This window comes from Molothrus ater, chromosome 4 (assembly GCF_012460135.2).
Source record: "Molothrus ater isolate BHLD 08-10-18 breed brown headed cowbird chromosome 4, BPBGC_Mater_1.1, whole genome shotgun sequence".
Lineage (NCBI taxonomy): Eukaryota > Metazoa > Chordata > Aves > Passeriformes > Icteridae > Molothrus > Molothrus ater.
Window position 1 is genome coordinate 30,837,665 of NC_050481.2, and position 19,366 is coordinate 30,857,030.

The following is a 19,366-nucleotide window of genomic DNA, read 5'->3' on the forward strand; positions in this document are numbered from 1 at the left end:
TCCTAGCAGGAACAGGATGCAGTTCATCCACACTTTGAATTGCTGCCTTCAGATCCAGCTCCAGATTTCATGTTCTTATGGACATTTCAGCAAAAATGAGCTGGTACTCCTACGAACTAACCCTGCAGGCAAGGATGAATATACATGCAGGCCACAATCAGCAAGGCCTTATGCAAAAATACAGAGGCTGCTTTTTTTGTTAATGTGCAAAATTGTCTTGTTTGAAATTTATTTAAAGAAAAGAGCTGAACATCTAACAAAAGTGAATAAAAATGCTAGAAGATTCAAACCTGGGATGTATTTCATTAATGCTTTAGGAAAAAACAAGAAAAAAACCCCTCACATTCTCTTTCTGATCTCTTTACTTCTTTCCCTCTGTTAGTAGTTGTCCCATTGGTCACCTACGGAGTTCTTGGGTTACCAAGTGTATCAGCTTGGATCCTTGCTGCCTCACTGCCTGGTTGTTTGCTATTTTCTGGCTGTGTTGTTAATGCTACAAGCAACAAGGTAAAGCACTAAATTCCATTTAATTACTCCTGGCTGACAGGTTTCTGTACTCTACTGCTTGGAATTTCCAGCTCTGTTTATCACTGTTGCCTCACTGGTGGGACTCTCTGCCAGGGCAAGTTTTGCACAGCACTTGTGTTGACACAAGCAGTTTTTTAGATGTTTGTAACTTGAGCCCAGCTGATGCTCTGCTGAGCAGTTTCTGAGCCCTGCAGATCCATTGACTCCTACTAATGTAAACCACTGTAATTCACAGAACCCAGACAACACCTCTTGCCCGAGGTGCTTGAGTTCATAAAACAAATCATGTTAATCTTTTATACTGTTATGTGTATAGAATTAAGAAGCACAAACTGTAAGTTACTTGGTTCTCTATACAGCAAGTGATTCAACTTTCTTTTTTTTAATTATGTTGCTGCCTTACAAAGAACTGTTATGCTTATGCAATACTTTAGATGAACAAGGCTTATGTTGTCCCCTTGTGTTTTACATGAGAAATTTATTTTGAAAAATTTCTTTTATGGTTGCTTTATATTAATTCTTAAGCAAACACTAATGGGCTAAGACCAACGATCTTATGTTTGTTCATCCTTCCCAAATGGCGTGGACAAAAAGGTTCCAGGTTGTAAATTGGTCACAGACAGCTTGTTCTGGCCATTCACTCCTACCATATGTATCTGGTTATTAAAACCACACATTCCCTAATACTTAATGCAGTAAACATAGGAAAACCAGCTGTTGACAGAGGTGGTCAGCGTTTTTTGCATTCACACATAATGCAAATTTTGTACTCAAATTATTATTTGAAGTCACTCTTAAGTGCTGTTCAGTTCTGCTGTTATGGTGCTAAACTAAAAAGTAATGCTGCAGCCAGAGTAACTACATAGCTATTTCCTGAGACAAATAGATAACTTCTTTCTGATAAAGTTCATTCTTTGTAGCCTGGTTGCAGCAAAATGTCTTCTGAGAATTCTTACGGGTTGCTGAGATAAAATGCATGTGTATTTGGTGTATATTTATCTTTTATTGGATATGTAAATTAAAAAAAATATTGTATTTTTTAGAATGTATTAAAGTGTTTCTTTCCAATTCCTGTTACATTGCATCACCCTCTATAAGTGCTTTTTTGACATTAATGCTTCTGATGTTTTGCTTAGCTCTCTCTTTTAATAGAAGCATCTCAAATATTATCTGCTTTTATGACAGAAGTAATGCATTTGCTAATATCGCAGACTACAAATACTTTTACTCAATTCATACAAAAATATTAGCAGAAAAAGGCAAAACAGGAAAATAACAATGGAGCGATCACTGCCTGGATTGTTGTAATGTGTTGCCATTGCCATTTCATGGAATGCTGGTAACTAATAGTATATGCAAGCATCTGTCTTGCTCCTTCTCTAGAGCATGTGCTGAAAGTGGATTCAGCAATGGGGGGCAGAAGGGGCTGCAGCAGGAGGTGCTCAAGGAGACTTTGAAGACTCATTGAGTCTCTCTCTACATTGATGAGGAATCAGCTATGACTGGAGAAATCATGAGCTCTCATAATTGTTTTCTAATGATTAAAGATACTAGAATTTCCTTATTTTTTGTTTTCTTATCCCAGTGTTATCCTGACATAATTTAAACTGGTTACTCCTTTTCCCATCCTGTGGTGTATTGGAAGTTGCTTATTGCCCTTCCTTTTGAAAGGAGAGAATTTCTCACTTTTCCATCCACAATCTTCTCTTAGTTATACAGGTCAATTATTTCCATCTTTCTTAAGGGGCCATATTTTCTACATCAAACATTTGTTGTTCTTGCCATCTGAACCCTTTCCACATTGTCTTCATCTGTCGTGAAGAGTGGTGCCCAGGACAAAATGTAATGGATAAATCGATTTCTGATGCTGGATAGAAGTGAGGGGTTCCATGCCAGGTAGAAAGTTGCTATTTTAAAATTCCAGTATAAGATTTGCTCTAAAGAACTTATTTTTAAGTTTGGTTATCATGGCTGAAGTTCAAAAGTATTGCTCTTTGCATCACAGAAGCTGCACATTATTAATTTCGGTACATTAAGGTAATTTTGTATTCCAGCTCCTATCCGCCAGCATGCTATTAGACTTTCCAGGCTGCTCTCATTTGTCAGCTCAAGAAGTGCACAACTATTCCATCACCCATCTGTTAATGATAATGCTGAATGGGATGAGATGAGCACATTTTTGTCAACGTTTGTCCTAAACCGGCCCTTTGCACTTGCCAGGCAGCTGTGCCATGGAGTAAACAGCAACACGAGCTGAGCCACGTGGAGGATGGGAGTAGCTTATGGTTCCAGGTTTGTGCTTCACTGGGCCTGACAGGTAACTGGGACTGGGGTGTTCAGGAGGGGAAAAACAGCCTAAAGGATCATATACTTTATATACTAAAGTACTGTGCCCTGCAATGTGTGGCTGCAAGGCATGAGTAGGGGATAGATTTGCCTTGGGACAACACTGTGGAATGTGTTCAAGACATGTTGTTTCTCCTAAGTTTACAGTTCAGACTGGCACTGATCCATTTACATTGATGAAGGCAGGGTGTTTGAGCAATAGAAGTGAAAGAACGTTTTTTCCATATTTGGGGAATAATTATCAGTCAAAAATTATCAGCATGTGAAAGAAATACTGCTGCATTCTGCTGAGCCACAAATGAGAGATGGTGAGGGGAAGGTTGTGCTGGGATGCGTGGAGCATAAATGGAAGTTAAAAGTATTCTGGGAAGTGATGACACAGTTCTTTGTGTTTAAGAATTTGAACAAATGCAGTATTTAGAAAGATTTTTTTTTTTCTTTCCAGCATTATCTCATCTCTTTGTTTGTAGTTTGCAAGACCTTGATCTCTGTTCCTCCCCCAGGTACAAATGTCTGATTGGATTATTAATATTGCATCAACTTCAAGCTTGTTTGTTTTAGCCTGGAGTCACCAAATTTTAGTTTTCTTAAAACCAACTGTTAATTTCAAGTGCTAGTTAGATAGTAAGTCCAGTTTAGAAAATCACAAAACACACAGAGGACACATTTTGGTTCCAAGTTTATCTTCTGCTCTTCACTTTCCTTTTATGTGTCTTTTTTCACATATCTCTTGCTATGTTATTATTGGGTGAGGAAGTGATTTTTGTTCAGTGCTGGCAGAGTAGCCAGCACAGTGAGGTTCTGGCTTAGGACACTGCGGGCTTCACCTCTACAATTTGAGTTGTACTTTGTCAACCCAAACAGTAGCTGCTGCACTGTATTTCACTATTATAGTTGTGTGTTTGGTATCAAAATTATTTCATCACTATAATTTTATGAAATTAACAATGCAACATCTGTATGTAGAAAAGGTATTTTTCTTTTGAGTACTTTGTCTCAAAGGCTGCAGCAGAATCTGCACGAACGTAGAACAGGGTGCCTGGACTACAAAGGTATAGTGCACCTATTTCTCATTAGCCATGAATTAGTACCAAACAGAAATGAAAATTACTTGATTATTTAGCAGGAAGTTTGAAACTTACACATGGAAATACTCCTTCCCATGATGTGTACTTCAGTTATGGAATTCATTGCTGCCGGTTGTGGAGTCACAGAATCCACAAAAAGGTTATTAAATGCAAGAACAGAAATCTTAGGAAGTCACGGGCTATCAAAATTGGAAAGTTACATGAATATTCTGGGGAAATTATTGCACTATAAGCTTGCTTTTTAGTTTGTTGGGGTTGCTTTTTGTTTTGGCTTGGTGTTTTGCTGATGGTGTTTTGTTTTGCTTTTTAACGGTTGTTTCTTTTGTTCTTATATCTCTTCCCAAGAAATCTTTTACTTTCTCTTTGAAACTTTTCAGCATGGCATGACCTACTTGGATCTTTGACTGCAGGCATTGTTACATAGGTAGAAGCCATGTGTCCTGGGTAGCTCCTAGTCTGCAATTGTTGGACAAGAGTGTTGGGAAGCTTCAAGCGTCATTTGTTTGCGGTCAAAAGCTCTCTGAGCTCTTTCTTCAACTTAGCAAACACTAGACAAACAAATTGATTTGTAATGATTTTGTAATCAGGATGAGAGTTTGAGCAGTAGAATGGGTGACACTGTCCAAACCACTTGTGTGTGTACTTTTTCTTCTCCATAGGTGATTTCATGTAGGAAGACTTGGGATTTGGCTTGGGTGAACAGGTCACATCCAATCCATACATTTTTTGGATTCATGACAGTGTGTAGAAGGTCAGTCTTACTTACCTGTCCTCATCAGACCATAATGTTTCAGACAGAGAGCCCCACAGTGAGAACATGCAAACTCTTGGCTCTGGCTGTATCCATAAATCATGCTGCAGGCCACCTCTGCCTTACATGGGACCTCCCTCAGCCAGGCTAGAGAGAGGCTCCCTTTTTGCCCATGTGAACCACTGCTCTCAGTCCAAGTCAGTTCAGTTTCTCTCTGCTCTGCAGCCCTATTGCACCCAGTCCAGCCACCCCACATCCCCCTGGGGAAGGGCAGGTGAATGGAAAGGGGGACAGGGTGAATTAAGAGGGGTGCTTAACAATTCCCAGGCTTGGTCATGAAGGCCGTGACAGTGCATTTGAAGGCCACAAAGAGCAGTTCTGGGAAGCTGTGGGGGGGGTGGGGGGGTTTTGGTTATTTGTTTTTTTGTTGGTTTTTTTTTGTGGGGGGGGGGGGGTTGGTGTTTTTTGTTGTTTTTTTTTTCTGTTGTATGTAACTGTTTGTCTTGTATTTAGCCCAGTCACAAAACAGAACATTCTCACTGTCTGCTGAAGATTAGAGCCCTCTGTGATGAAAAGAAGGCTTTTTATCTGACTTTCACATGTTAAAAGTAAATTAACGAAAAACTAAATAAAAGCTCAAGGGCACACACACTCTTGGTTTTCACAGCCTTGCTCAGTCACCTGCAGCACAAACAGCGAGTTATGCATGTGGCTAGATCTGCTTCTTTGTGGTTTTGAGAGTTCAGCATGAAAAAGGGAAGTGAAGGTACATTTTGATCAAAAAGCAATACCATCATTTAAAATGAAAGTTATGTTTTTCTTTTGGATACATTCACATTGAAGAGCTTTTTTTCATCAAGACTTGTTTATGGTTATACTAGTAGGGAGAGATGACAAAGTGGCTACAAATCTCTGTCAGGATATAAAGGACATCCAAATAAAAATCAGGTCCCTACAGTGAGCCCCAAATTTGAGCAGCATGGCAGAAGCACATTTATTTCTAAGGGTATCTGCAGCCATGTCAGAGTTCAAGGCTCTGAGCCGATCCAAACCTGAGGGCTCTTGTAAGCTGTGCTGTCATCTACACTGCCAACAGATAGTTTCATAATCAGGTCATACAAGCCACTTAAATTATTTTACTACCAAGTTAATTACATACTTTGAAGCCTTATCGAGATCAGATGAAGGCAGCCAGTGAGAGGAATGACCTTGTCTATGTCTGAAAACCATTGTCTATGGTTTTATTTCAGGGGTTTTCAAGTCCTCATCAAGATATCTTTTTCCACTGATCTTGGAGAGTTTGAGATCTATTGTAGTTGGTTAGAGAGCTGAATTCAGCCAGTGTGAGATTAAATTTTCTTAAATGAATGGATGCAAATATTATCCATAATATAACCCAGTTTTTTAGGAATTGGTCAGTTTACAGCTTTGGGACCAATCAGCTATGAGATCCTTAAACAAGGATTTTGACATGTTGGAAACACTGGAAAAAACTTTCTAAATTGCTCTTGTCTGGCTGATTTACTTGATTGACTGAAGGCTGTCTGTTGCTGAATAGGAAGGGGTGTTTGTATAGTTGTTGTTTAGACAATATCCCCAGTTAGATTTCAAGTGAGTTTGCTAATCCTGAGGGAATTAATGGTACTATTACTTCCCAAATAGGGAGTTAATGTTTTGTTAAGTGGAGAGTGTAAAAGGGCTCTGCTACTTTAAAGTCCTTTGCCTACTGGCTAGGCAGTGTAAAGGTTGCCTGTCAGAGATCATTGCACCGGAAGTTTATAATTCTCTGTATTTCACAGAAGAAAATAAAACTGCACAAGAAAACATATATTCACATATTTTGTGAGGTTAAAAGTTCAATATTTTCCAACTGTTCTTATTTTTACTAGTTTCACATTCTTTCTTTCTTTGTGCCATGAGAAAAGATAACAGCTTGATTTCATTATGCATGCTCAGTCTGGATGTTTCAGGTGAAGATACACAGGAATGACAAGATAACCTTTCTTTTTCTTTTGAGATATATGGATGTGCAAGATTTCCACATTTGTAAATCAAGCTGTTTCAGTGCAAATATGTGAAAAGTGACTTTCAACATTTGGTTTCTGATGTCCTCACTTTCATCTCTAGTTGTCTGCATCGCTGAGCACATGTGTAGGTGTGTGTAAGGAGAGAATTATTTTCTTCTGTCAGGTTTTATATAAGGAAGGAAGAACTCCTTGACCTTGCTTGGTCAATTGCTTCAGTGAAGTCCTACATTTCTTGTGGCTCAACTTTATTTTAAACTGATTTGTGTAAAACCTGAGAAATGACATCTGGCTGAATGGGGTATCCATCCCATCACCCACATTCTACATCTGCATTTTTTTAATGAGAAAACTACTCTTAAGTGACTGGAACAGCTGAAACCACCACACAGACACCACTAAGCAGAGTAAGTCTTGCAGAGAGCAAATGATCCAGGGTCACAGAGGTCCTGTAGTTTTGTTTGCAGTGAAACTGAGCATTAACTTTTTTTTCAGAAAGGGCTGGCAGGCAGAAAAGAAGTGTATGCTAGTTACATTTTACTTCATTGTGTGTTAAGCTGATGACTAGATAGAATTGAGTAACATTTGTCAATAAATGATACTGAAATTTTTGTGCAAGGAGAAAAAATTGAGAAATTATTCTGATTTAAATACTTGGAAAACCAGCATGAGAGTTTCATGATGTTTTTAGTACTTCACTTAATCTGTGTACATTTTTTAAAAATTATATGTATTACTTGAAATCTCTTTGAATAGGCACTATGTAGTCTGTCACGGAAACACATTTTTTTACTTCCACCCCCACCGCCACCCCTCTTTTCTCTTTCCCTGTGTCTGATTTTTTAAACTTAATAGTATCCTGATACAAAAGGCTGCAGGTTAAAAACCTACTCTAACAATTCGTGGTTTTACTAAATATTGCCTTTTTTATCATACACGGACCTCTCATTGACTTACAACTTACACACTACACCATACAGCTGCATCCAAAGAAGCAACTGGTGGAAACCTTGCAGTAAAAAGCACAAAAAACTTGTGCTGTGGGACAAAACAAGCTTGTCATCCATTCATTTTTTAACTGGCAGGGAAAAACACAGGCCTGGAGAGCCAACAACACATGAAGCTCCTGACCTTTGTGCTGTGATTGTTTCTGTCATTATTGAATAGTGGAGATGGGCTGAGGGCTAAGGAGGGGAATTTGGGGGTTGGCCTTGGCAGTGAGATAAGGCTACATAAAAGGGAGCTGCAGCAGGTTTGGGAACACTCACAGGGTGTTTTCCCCCGTGTGCAGCTCAGCAAGCTTGGATCCAGAAACCATGAGCCAGTGCCCCTTTGCGGGGAAGAATTACCTGTGAGTCCTTCCTCTTTCTTTTTTGGTTTATAAATTCAATTCAATTGATAAGGTGTTAGTGCAAAACATGAAATCTCAGAGAGGAATTACTTATTACAAGCAAATAGCTGCAGCTGTAGCTATCATTTAGCTGTTGCTAAATGAGTAAAGATCATACAAGGACTTGTCTGAGCACTTGTTATTTTATGTGATGTTACCAGCTGTTACTGTGACAAGAGGAATTTCAGTTTTTATCAAAAGCCTGCTTTACTGTTATCAAAATGAAGCATTGATTGAACTATAGATGTTAGTAAAAAGGCAGGTATATTCATAATTCTTTAATTAAAACAATTTACATATTTACTTCATTTTCTTCTTAGATTTAATTTTAGCAAGCTATCTTTGGAAGATGAAAATAATGACAAATCTCAAGAAGGAATAAATAAAGCCAGCAAAGGTGGGCTTATCTATGGAGAATACCTACAAGTAAGTTTAATGATTTTATGTTTGCAGTCCTGGTTGCTCTTGAGGCAGCACCTGTGACTGACACTTCTCCCAGCAGTCAGTCACTTACTGAGACAGATCTCCAGGTGCAGGAGGCACAGGTGCCCATCTCAGCTGGGACCTCAAGGTGCCCTGTGGGAAGACTTCTCAAACTATAAGGAATATGGATATTTTGGGGGGATTGGTAGGGAATTATCTGTGTTGGTAAACTATAAAGTGACACACCACTAAAAGCTTTCTTTGGTCAGCAATTTCTGCATGTCAGCAGGATATGCGCAATGTCCTTGAAAGTCCAGAATACTTGGCTGGAAAAATCTATTTCAGGGGTAGGGTAAATCTGGGGGTAGGAAGATGACTAGGGCGGAACATAAAAGAAACTTCCCCAAAAAACCCCTTTTCTGCAAAAGCTAAATGAATTAAGAAATTAAGAAATAAGTACAAATAAAATACCATAGATAGTAAAAGAATCCAGAAGTTATTTTGGGTTTTTATTTTTAGACAGCGTGAACTGAAGGGAATTACTCTGCTTTTGAACTAAAGTAAGAGTATGTCAACTTTGATTTGTTGACATACTCTTTAGAATTTTGCAAAGATTAATTTGAAAACAGCTATGATTAGATTCTAGATTTGACTAAGAAAAAAATTTAGTAATGTCAGAACTGAAGTTATTATTACTGCCTCAACTCAGAACTCTTAGGCTGATGTTGTTGCATGATTACCCAGAATTTTACTATAGGGACTCTATTTTCATGGGACAGGACAGTATAGATCTAAAATCTGGAAGATATGCTGGATATTTTGTTTTCTCTATTTTTTTAAACTATGCATATATAAATTTATTTAATTAAAATTATTGTCAAAACGTTATTACTTGAGGTGCCTAAATGTTCTATTTCAGGCAAGATTTTTTTCTAATTAAAAAGTAAAAGTCATACCTGAGACAATTTAGTCAAATTTCTCATATAACCTAGAGTGTGAGGTCTGTATATGTATTTTTAAAAATATTATTCTTAAAAATTCGCTGTATGCAGTAAGACTACCATTACTGATAGCAGAGCTTTAAAGAACAGTTCTTACCTTTATTTTTAAGCTGAACAAAATATTGAATGCTCAAGAACTTGAGAGTGAGAAGAAAGGGAAAAAAATCCATGATGAGCATCTTTTTATTGTGACACATCAAGGTAAGTGGAGGAGTGCGGTGGTGGTTGACCAATATTTTTGCCACAGAGAGTTAATTGGTGCTGACACATGCAATACACCATTTTTTTTTTCATTTCAGACACTGGCACAGCAATATCTCTGTATTTTATCTGTTTTTATATATGCATGTATTCGTATATAAATTGTAAGGCAGTAATCAACTCTTCGCTTGTGAAGCCATGAGTATAACCTTTGGATTTGGTAAACCAAGATATGGATGGTTCTATTCTTAGAGAAATTAAGGTGGTGACAACCTTGGTGTCATCCAAACAACAGGCTGCTATGCAGGTTATTGTAGGCAAATTTTGTGTGCTGCCTTGTGCCTTCTCTAAAATTCCAGTTTTTGCCATCTAGAATCTGTCTAGAAATCAGCACACCAGCTAGGCACTCCCTAATGCCCATATCTTCCTGATTTTCAGACCCTGGCATGATGATATTTTCTGTTATTGACAGAAAACACGTAGTTTGTAAGCAGTTGTTGAGTTAGATTTTATTGAAGTATCAGATCTGGATTTTCTCTTTCCTCTTTTTGTAATGAGCAATCTGCAGATGAAATATCTGATGTGTAAAATGTATTTAAAAAATTTTGTCAGTATTCTCAACTCTAGATTATTTTGCCTAATACTTCAGGTAAAGGACAGAATACTGTAACAAGTAATAAGTTTATGTGTCAGTATCTTCTTTTGCACTGGCAGTGTCAATGTAGGCTATTTAAAATCAACATGCAAGAATTTTTTTTCCTGGTGCTAAGAAGAAAAAAGTAACCTTGAAGTTGATGCTAACAGTATCTTTCTTGTTGTAGCATATGAACTTTGGTTTAAGCAGATTTTGTGGGAAATGGACTCTGTGCGAGTGATCTTTCAAAATGGTCATGTAAGTTAAAACAAATATGAATTTTGGGAAAATTCAGCCCTGATTTTCTCTTGCTTCCTGCCTCTCACTCTTGGGTTTACTAAAGGACATGTGCTCTTGGATATACTTGGGTTTACTAAAGAACATGTGCTCTTTTTAGAAACAGCATCAAAAGACCAAATAAAATTTGGCTGAGTGGCTCTTGTATCCCAATAGTACAGATTTTTGATCAGCAAAATCTTACTTCCTCCTGAAGTATGCCTTTTGTGCAGATCTTCTTCCAGGGCCAATTTCATTGGCCAAAATGCTCTCATACTCTCTTGCTGGGTAACTGCAGAAATTTAAGTTGGAAATATCTAATGCAGAAAAAGCAGGCTCAGAGGCAAAACTAAAGAGCAGAGGACTCACAGGTATTTTTATGTTGAAAAGTAATTTCTGCCTTTGTTCAGTTTCTGAAGTCTACATACTGTCTCCTTCCATCCAATATCTGCAGTGAGGAGAACTCATTTTTGTGATTGTGTAATAGTAAATCCAACAGAGAAGCAATAATCCAAAGCAGTGTAATACTGTGCAAGAATTTCTGAAAATTACGAATATAAGCAACTCTTCACATTTGTCCAAAGCTAAACACACATTATAACATTGGGTAAGAATGGAAAACTCTTGAATTGATACTACATCCACAGAAAAATCTGACTGCATGCAGTTTGAGAAATACCTTGAGTACATCATTAGCATGTGTCTAAGAAGCAGATTTGAAACTAGACCAGATTGAAAGAAGGAACCTTCTTTTCAAGGTCCAATGAAAATGTTCTCTGTTGTCCATTATATTCCTAATTTCATTGGCGTTTTAGTTTACTATTTTATCAAATTGTAACTTACCATAACCAGTTCTTAAGAAGAATGTTTTTTTTGGTGAAAAATGAAGCCTTCCTTGTGATCAGAATTTGAAATGTCAATGTTAAGGTCAAATACACAGCCAAGCAATTAGGGAAATGAATATCATCTGCCATTTTTTGTAGTCTGATATTTCCTGGTTGCATGCCCAGATTTTAGAGAGAAGTTTAATCCCATTGAAACTGAACAGAATTTTAGCAGATTCTTCTGCAGGCAGAGTGTTTAATTTAGTGAAAAAAAGAACTTCTGCTTTTTCCATTTAATATTATCTAATTCCCACCAGATGGAGTCTTTTCTGTTCTTCTCTGCTTGCTAATGCACATTTCTGATGAAATGTTTTAGATGTGCTCTCCTGATGTCTGATTATTTAGCTTCTCAAATTCTAAGTAATTTCCTTACCTGCCTTATGGCTTACAGAATGGAGCAAAAATAGAAATTATTCTAGAAGTAATTATAACAGAAAGTATATAATTTTCATATATATATATTACAGTACAGTTACAGTAATATTGTAATTATTGGAAATTATAAATTATTTTTATAATTTAATTTCTTTGACTTCTATTTTAGTCAAAAACATAGAAAAGAAAAAAACCCCCTGTGTGATAGGCCTACCTATAATGTAGCATCGGCCAGAAAAAAGTGGATTTCAATCTTTGAAATTTAGAGTTTCAGTTTTAAGTTAAAACCAGAGTGCTCTATTCCATATGAGAATCTGCCTCTATAGATTTCACATGGGAAGGACTTGGGAACTATAGTGATGTACAACAGTGAAAAGACATGAAATAACTAGGTAGGATCTAGACAAAACACCATTCTGATTATGATCTTTATTTTTTTTTACAGGTAAGAGATGAGAGGAACATGCTGAAAGTTATTACTCGAATGAACAGAATTTCACTGATTCTGAAATTACTTGTGGAACAGTTCTCAGTTTTGGAAACTATGACTGCATTGGACTTCTTTGATTTCAGGTACAGAGTTATTATTCCTCCACAGCAATCCAGGAGCTGGTAATTCTCATCCTTAGAATGGATTGTGAATTTTGCATGTGTGCTGGTGTCTGTCAGCAGGCTGAGAGCTCACCTTGGAGAGGCAAACATGAAATTAATGTGCAAGGGTCAGTTATGAAATTGACCCTGACTGTAAGTCCAGCATGTTCTGCAAAGAAGTACAAGTGAATTGTTGACTCTTCTGTGTAGGGTTCTGCTGACTGGTTTCAGGGTCAAAAGTTAAAACAGCAGAAACAACAGAAATAGCTCATGGTTCTGCTAGCAATTTAGTTGAAACTTGGCACTGCAGATTGGAGCCTTGCTCTATGGCAAATCATAGAAGTGCTTGGGGGAGAGACATGCACTCTCTCTAGATTATCAAACAGGTATTTCAGCTGTCTTGGTTTGCATGGTGCTGCTTTGGGTCTGCAGTGCTGAAGGAAGCATTGCTGTCCCTTGTCCTTTTCCCCCAATATCTTCTGCTGTCCAGGAGCAGCTCAGTGCATTGCTGGGCTGGATTGTACCTCTTCTGCCTTCTGCTCAGACTTTCTCTGGATCCTTTGGCTTATCTCACCTCTCACATTTCTTTCTCTTCCCTCTCTACATCTAAGCCCTTTCACCACACTACCATGTGTTACAGCTTCACCCACTGTGTCCCTTCCCTGTTCTCCTGCTTGTGTCACTTGTGCATATCTGTCTGCCTTGTGACCTCAGTGCCATCCAGCATCCCATCCACTTTTGCATTTTGGCACCCTTTCCCTTCTATCTTTTAATGTTCCCTATTGAAAAGAGCAGGAAACTACGAATTTTCTTCACTTGCTTGAATTGAGTATTACCCTACAGCAGGGGAAATCCATGGGATAATCATCCATTTTGATCCATACTTGCTTCAGCTTTTCAACCACATACTCATTTGATAAGTAAACGTAAAATTAAATCAATGACGTGTCACTGTCAAATCTTGTACTCACAATTCAAAATGCATTACAATTACCTAGCAATGTGGGATTTCAGGTTGCTTTTATTAGTAATTGTTTTTCAGCATGGTCAGATGATTTAACTCTTAAGATTCCCATTAATGAATCCTTCAAAAAAAAAAACTCCACTGGAGTTCTTTTGAGCATTATTCTGCTCTATAGGATAAGGCAAATTGCAGATATATATATTGCATGTATGGACTATTATACATAATAATAGATAGGAATTATGTTGTGTATCAAGACTATTTAAAATGGCATGTTATTGGCATGTTGTTGCTGTGAAAATTTTTGTAACAGCTTTTTGGGGTGCAGCTGCTTAGTCTATTTGGAAAGGGAATTATATTCACTAACATTGCCTCCTGTACATCACATGCACAAAGCTTCCCTTTTAAAACACAAATTCACACATTTACACTACCTGTGTATGCACAAAGAATACAGAACTAGAAAATGAGATTATAATTGCACTGTAGTTGCATTGAAATTGCTTGGTTTTTTTTTCCTTTTCCTAAGTGCAGTCATATAAAAAAGTCCTCAGATAGCTATTTGATATTCTTCAGATGTGAAATATGGGGGGTTTTTAGAGAACAAAATTTTTAGAGAACAAGAGAAATCCACCATTGTAAAATAACATCCTGCATTTTTATATCTTCTTTTCTTCTGTTCCCAAAGGTACTACCTAAGCCCAGCCTCAGGTTTTCAGAGCCTGCAGTTTCGCTTGCTGGAGAACAAGATTGGAGTTCCCCAAAGCCTGAGAGTCCCTTATAACAGAAGGCATTACCGTGATAACTTCAAGGGACAGGATCATGAACTGCTGCTTCAATCAGAGCAAGAACCAACACTACTGCAACTTGTGGAGGTAACAATGTCTGTCTTGGACCTTGCCTCATTTTCCCCATCTCCCAACAATGTCCTTCATTAGTCTCAGTGACAAATTCTCCTACCTTAAGAGAAACAAGCATGTTAGCAAATTCTCTGTCAATTGTGTTTTGGATTCTTGACAAATTTGGCATGAAAGAGAGTTAATTGTTAGTAAACCAACTGATTTTTCACAGCATCTTGCTTTCATCTGAAAATTCTGGCTGTTAAACTGATAAATAGCATTGTGGAAGTGTGAGCTAAGAATGTAGATGCACTGTTTCACTTGCATTGCTTTTTGTGAATATAAGCCCTTTTGGGAGGAAAATTTTAAAAATAGTACCACTGTTAGTGATGGCTATTAGAGAGGTTAAAAACAATAGATGGCTCTGTCTTCCTTCTGAGACTTATCATTACTCTTATCTTATATATATGTGGAATAAGGTTTGTTTTTCTGTAGTTTGTTTTAAAGATATCTTAGAATGAGACAGCTTCTGTCTTCCAACATTGTCCATGCAACCTGGAACCTGATGAGCTTGGTATGGCACCATTATGCAGGTGTAAATCATCCACATGGACATGCTGAATTTAGCACTAAGAACTTCTACAGGATATTGTAGATGTGCTTATTGCTAAACCAGAATTGTAGCAGTAGAATTTATGGTGTTATAACTTGTAATTATAGGATAATGCAGTTACATTGCTATTGTTTGAATATATTATCATTATTACCACTAATGCTATTATTATTAAAGGCATGGCTTGAAAGAACTCCGGGACTTGACTCAGAAGAATTTGATTTCTGGGGACAATTTGAAGAGAATGTTTTAAAAGGCCTAGAAGAGGAATTTGCCTTGATACAGGTATCAGTTTACTCTTGAACTAACTATAGGCAAAGACATCTGGCAAAATGACATTGTGACATAAATTTAACTTTTGGCTTATTCAAAGTTTCTCACTCACTTCACTTAATCTTCATTAGTCTTTTTCTGTGAGAAGCAGAAAAAAATGCAAATTCTTCAGGAAATAGGAATATTTTTTTAATTTGACATCTGAGATGATTTAAAGCATGGGATACATGGATGATCAGGATTGCAAAAGGGATGGATTAGTATCAATGGAAGGGCTGAATTTGATTTTACTGAAACTACAACTTCACTATTAATTAGTACTTGTGTCTACAATATAAAGTGAATATGAAGTTTGGGCTCCTGAGCTGTGGATATGGAATGTCCCTATTAAGAGCCCATGTTTAACAGTATATGGCAATTTGCTGCTATGTGATCATTTGAATTGCAATGGCAAATAAGCATCAGAAAATCCCTGACTATTTCAAGACTTGCAGCTTTAAATAACATTTTTTAATATTTTCATTTTTAATGAAAAAATAATAAGAATTTATCAACTTCCTGAGAATATCTGTTTATGTCTTTCTAACTTATCTAAACTTTTTTATTTACAATTTTCTTGGCCACCGCTCTGCAAGGATGTAATTTTTTTGCCTTGAAAACAAATAAATCAGACTTCAAACAATTTTTAAGGCCTCTAGACCAAGAAATGCAATAAATTGCCAGTTTGTTTGAATATTCATTTCTCTGGGTTGTGTTGGAATCTATTTAATTGTACATTTCTTGGTAATTGTACTTTTCAAAGGACAGTGACCCATGTATCTTATTTGAAAATACAGTTCTTACATCTAAGATTCAAACTTCAGAGTATTTATTTAAATAAAAGTTGCAAAATGAGTCATTCAAGTGCTTAATTTTCCCTGTTGAATTCTAAAGCTTGTCTTTGTTTTAAATACCAAAGGCCAAAGCAGAATCAGAAGAAAAAGATGACTTATTGTCTGAATTCCAAAAGCAGAGAGACACATTACTTTCATTATTTGATGAAAAACGCCATGAACATCTGCTCAGTAAAGGTAGATTTTATTACCATATGTGAATATGTACTTTGTATGTTTTATACATGTTATTTATAAATGCTTGTTATAGCCCTGAAGTTGCAGGAGAATGAGCAACCAACTGAGGACACTTGTATTTTGCAGGAGAGAGGAGACTGTCCTACAAAGCACTGAAGGGGGCCTTGATGATCTACTTCTACAGGTGATGTTGTGTCTTTGATGGTGACTGGCAGGAGGAGAGGTGAAGGTTAAGAACAGCAGCACAGGTTTAGTTAGGCTGGAATGGGCTGTGGGAAGCAATCTATTTCAGCCCTCCACAGGAACCCTGATTAGTCAGATACAGCTCAAAGGTCAGACCAGGCTGCTCAGGGCCATGTCCTGATGAGTTCTGAATATCTTCAAGGATGGGAGGTTGCACATCCCCTCTGGGCACCTTGAGCAGATGCTGCTTCTCAGATTGTAACTAGTAAATGCCTTGTTCTACCTGTCCTAGAAAGATCTGGAGTCCTTTTCTGAGTTCAAAAATAAAGGGGCAGATGAAGACGTACACAGCAGAAGTATTTGTTAAAATATCTGGTGATATTCCAGTACCAATTTAGGAAAAGCAAGCTTTAAGTCACTAAGCACTGGCGAAATGCAACTTTGAAAAATACAGCTTATGCTGAGAGGTCTGACTGTCTTCTCTTTCATTTTCATAGGGAGGAGCCTCGTTTCCAGGTTCCATTTCAGCTTCTTACCTCCCTTATGGATCTCGATGTGCTCATGACTAAATGGAGATGTAAGTTTGACTTTTTTCACTGTGACGCTCTCTCTTCTAGATGCAAATAAATTGTTCTGCCTCTGAGTTACACCCAGTCTTAGAATTGAGCTTTGGAGTTCATGCATTAGGAATGACTCTTTTTGTTTGTACTTCAGCCAAGAGGAAAGATAAAAAGCTACTTCTGTGATTATTAGATATATATGGGTATAGCTACCACTTCTCTGACCTGTTTTAAGTGTACTATCTTACTTAAGAGACAGAGATCTATTTTTCAATCTATCCCAAAAAGTCATAATGATATGTCTTTATATGCAAACATTCCTTCTACCTCCTTCCATATCTATACGTAAGTGAATGTATAATTCTGTATTCAGAGCATAGTAACATGTAATAATTAGTGTGTTCATTCTGAATTAACAATAATTTTATATAATTGACTGAAGAATGGCAGAATTAACTCCTGCATTGCTGAAGACCTAAGAGTCCTGTATCCCTGTAAAGATCTCTGAATGACCTTCAATAAGTGTGACCCTTTATTTATATTTAAGTACTGAACATGTGCTATTTTCTCCTGTTGTATCATTTAGATAACCATGTCTGTTTGGTGCACAGAATGATTGGTGGCAAGGCTGGCACTGGAGGCTCATCAGGCTACCACTACTTGCGCTCAACAGTGAGGTACAAATAACGTGTTTCCCCTGTAGCTGCAACAATGCAGTTCATAAATACTCTAATGCTGGGAGACATAATTCAGATGGCTCACTGAAGGCCAAAGGGCTGCTGACTCTCTTCTGGGACTCTAGCACATCTCCCCTTGGTTGTTGTACATTTATTTATCAGTGACATATAAATTCCAAGTCTTCTAGGGCAAAAAGGTCCCTTTTGATCACTCATGGCATCTGTAATTCTCAGTCAAGGCATTACAGTGACAGCAATACTATGATCCCTGCATTGTTCAGTTGGTGTGCCAGCTAGCCCAAATTAATGAGGCTGGAAGTGAGCCCCAGCTACTGTGTGACTGTTTATTCCTTAGCATGACCTCTAATTGCACAACCTCCTTAAAAGAGGATCTTCTTTGAGGTTTGCTCTCAAAGAGCCGTGAACCACCACGTAGTGCTGTGAGCAACTCCTATCACAACCAATGGAACAGAGGGGAGAGCAGAAAGCAGATGTTAGACTGATGTTGAGGATTGAATGCCCATGGTCTTTCTTAGAAAGCTCTCCCACTCTACCTTCATTTCAGGTTAACATTATTGTTCCTAGATAAATTCTGCTAGAGATCACACCCTATGGACTCTGGATTTTCAGAAGAAAGATGTTACTATAGATCCCTATTAAGCCTAATCTGCTATGCCCTAGGAAGTCAGGACTGGATTCTTGCTCTGTAACATTCAGGAGGTTTACTGCAAGGAATCTTGTTATTTGCATTAGAAAGATTGATTACTGAGGATTTAGAAATTATGGCCTTCTATACTGATGGAATTATTGTTCCAATTGTCTTTTTCAGTGACAGATACAAGGTGTTTGTGGATTTGTTCAATCTTTCAACATTTCTAGTGCCAAGACACTGGATACCAAAGATGAACCCAAGCATTCATAAATTCCTTTACACAGCAGAATACTGTGACAGCTCCTACTTCAGCAGTGATGACTCTGACTAACCTGCCTTTCTAGGCTGTTGCTGTGAACAACCTCCTGACTTTCACCTTCAGTGGTGCTCCCAGCCATTCCCACCAAGATTGTGGGTGTGTAAATATGTATTTATGTATGAAAGCTTTGTGAATAGTACAAATGTCCTGTGGAAGAAATTAATTGCTTGTAGAGAAAATAAATCTGTATTGAGTTAGCCTATGTTAAGAGTAAAATGATACCCCAATTAAACCCAGGGCAAATTTAACTCTTGGCTGGCTTCTTAAAGCCTGCACCGAGAGAAAGGGAGAAAATTACACACAGTTACTATGATCATTACCTATTTGTACATATTTTTGTACCTGCTTGCTTGCCTAATGGCTGCTACTAATTTATGACTACTTAAGGATATAATCAATCTCATCACCTTCAGAAGAATATTCGTTTCTGAGCTCTAGTGCAATTTCAAAAGGAATTTTGGGTTAAAAGTTTCAAAAGCTAGATTCAAAAAAGTTAAGTCCTGAATCTACAGAAACCAAACCATCCTGAACTTATAATACATCAAGAATCATGTTGCTATCTCTTTACATGTGAATGTAAATCCCTTACACAGAAATACTGTTAAAAAAAGAAGATATAAGTACTTACTTTGCATTCCAAATAAAGCAGTATTAAAGCTCATCTTTTGTTAGGTCTCCTTCTAAAGCAAACTATAAAGTTTAAA

General features: G+C 37.5%; 1 protein-coding gene across 1 annotated transcript; it reads left to right on the forward strand.

Annotated features, from left to right (window-relative positions):
• The first annotated feature begins 8,043 nt into the window (after positions 1-8,043).
• TDO2 (tryptophan 2,3-dioxygenase) lies at positions 8,044-19,323 on the forward strand. Its single transcript, XM_036382515.1, has 12 exons — positions 8,044-8,088; positions 8,448-8,553; positions 9,662-9,752; positions 10,574-10,644; positions 12,367-12,494; positions 14,165-14,351; positions 15,106-15,213; positions 16,160-16,271; positions 16,398-16,455; positions 16,952-17,031; positions 17,601-17,691; positions 18,521-19,323. The coding sequence occupies exons 1-12, from the start codon at positions 8,054-8,056 to the stop codon at positions 18,672-18,674; spliced, it is 1,221 nt and encodes a 406-aa protein (XP_036238408.1). The 5' UTR covers positions 8,044-8,053; the 3' UTR covers positions 18,675-19,323.
• Positions 19,324-19,366: the final 43 nt, after the last annotated feature.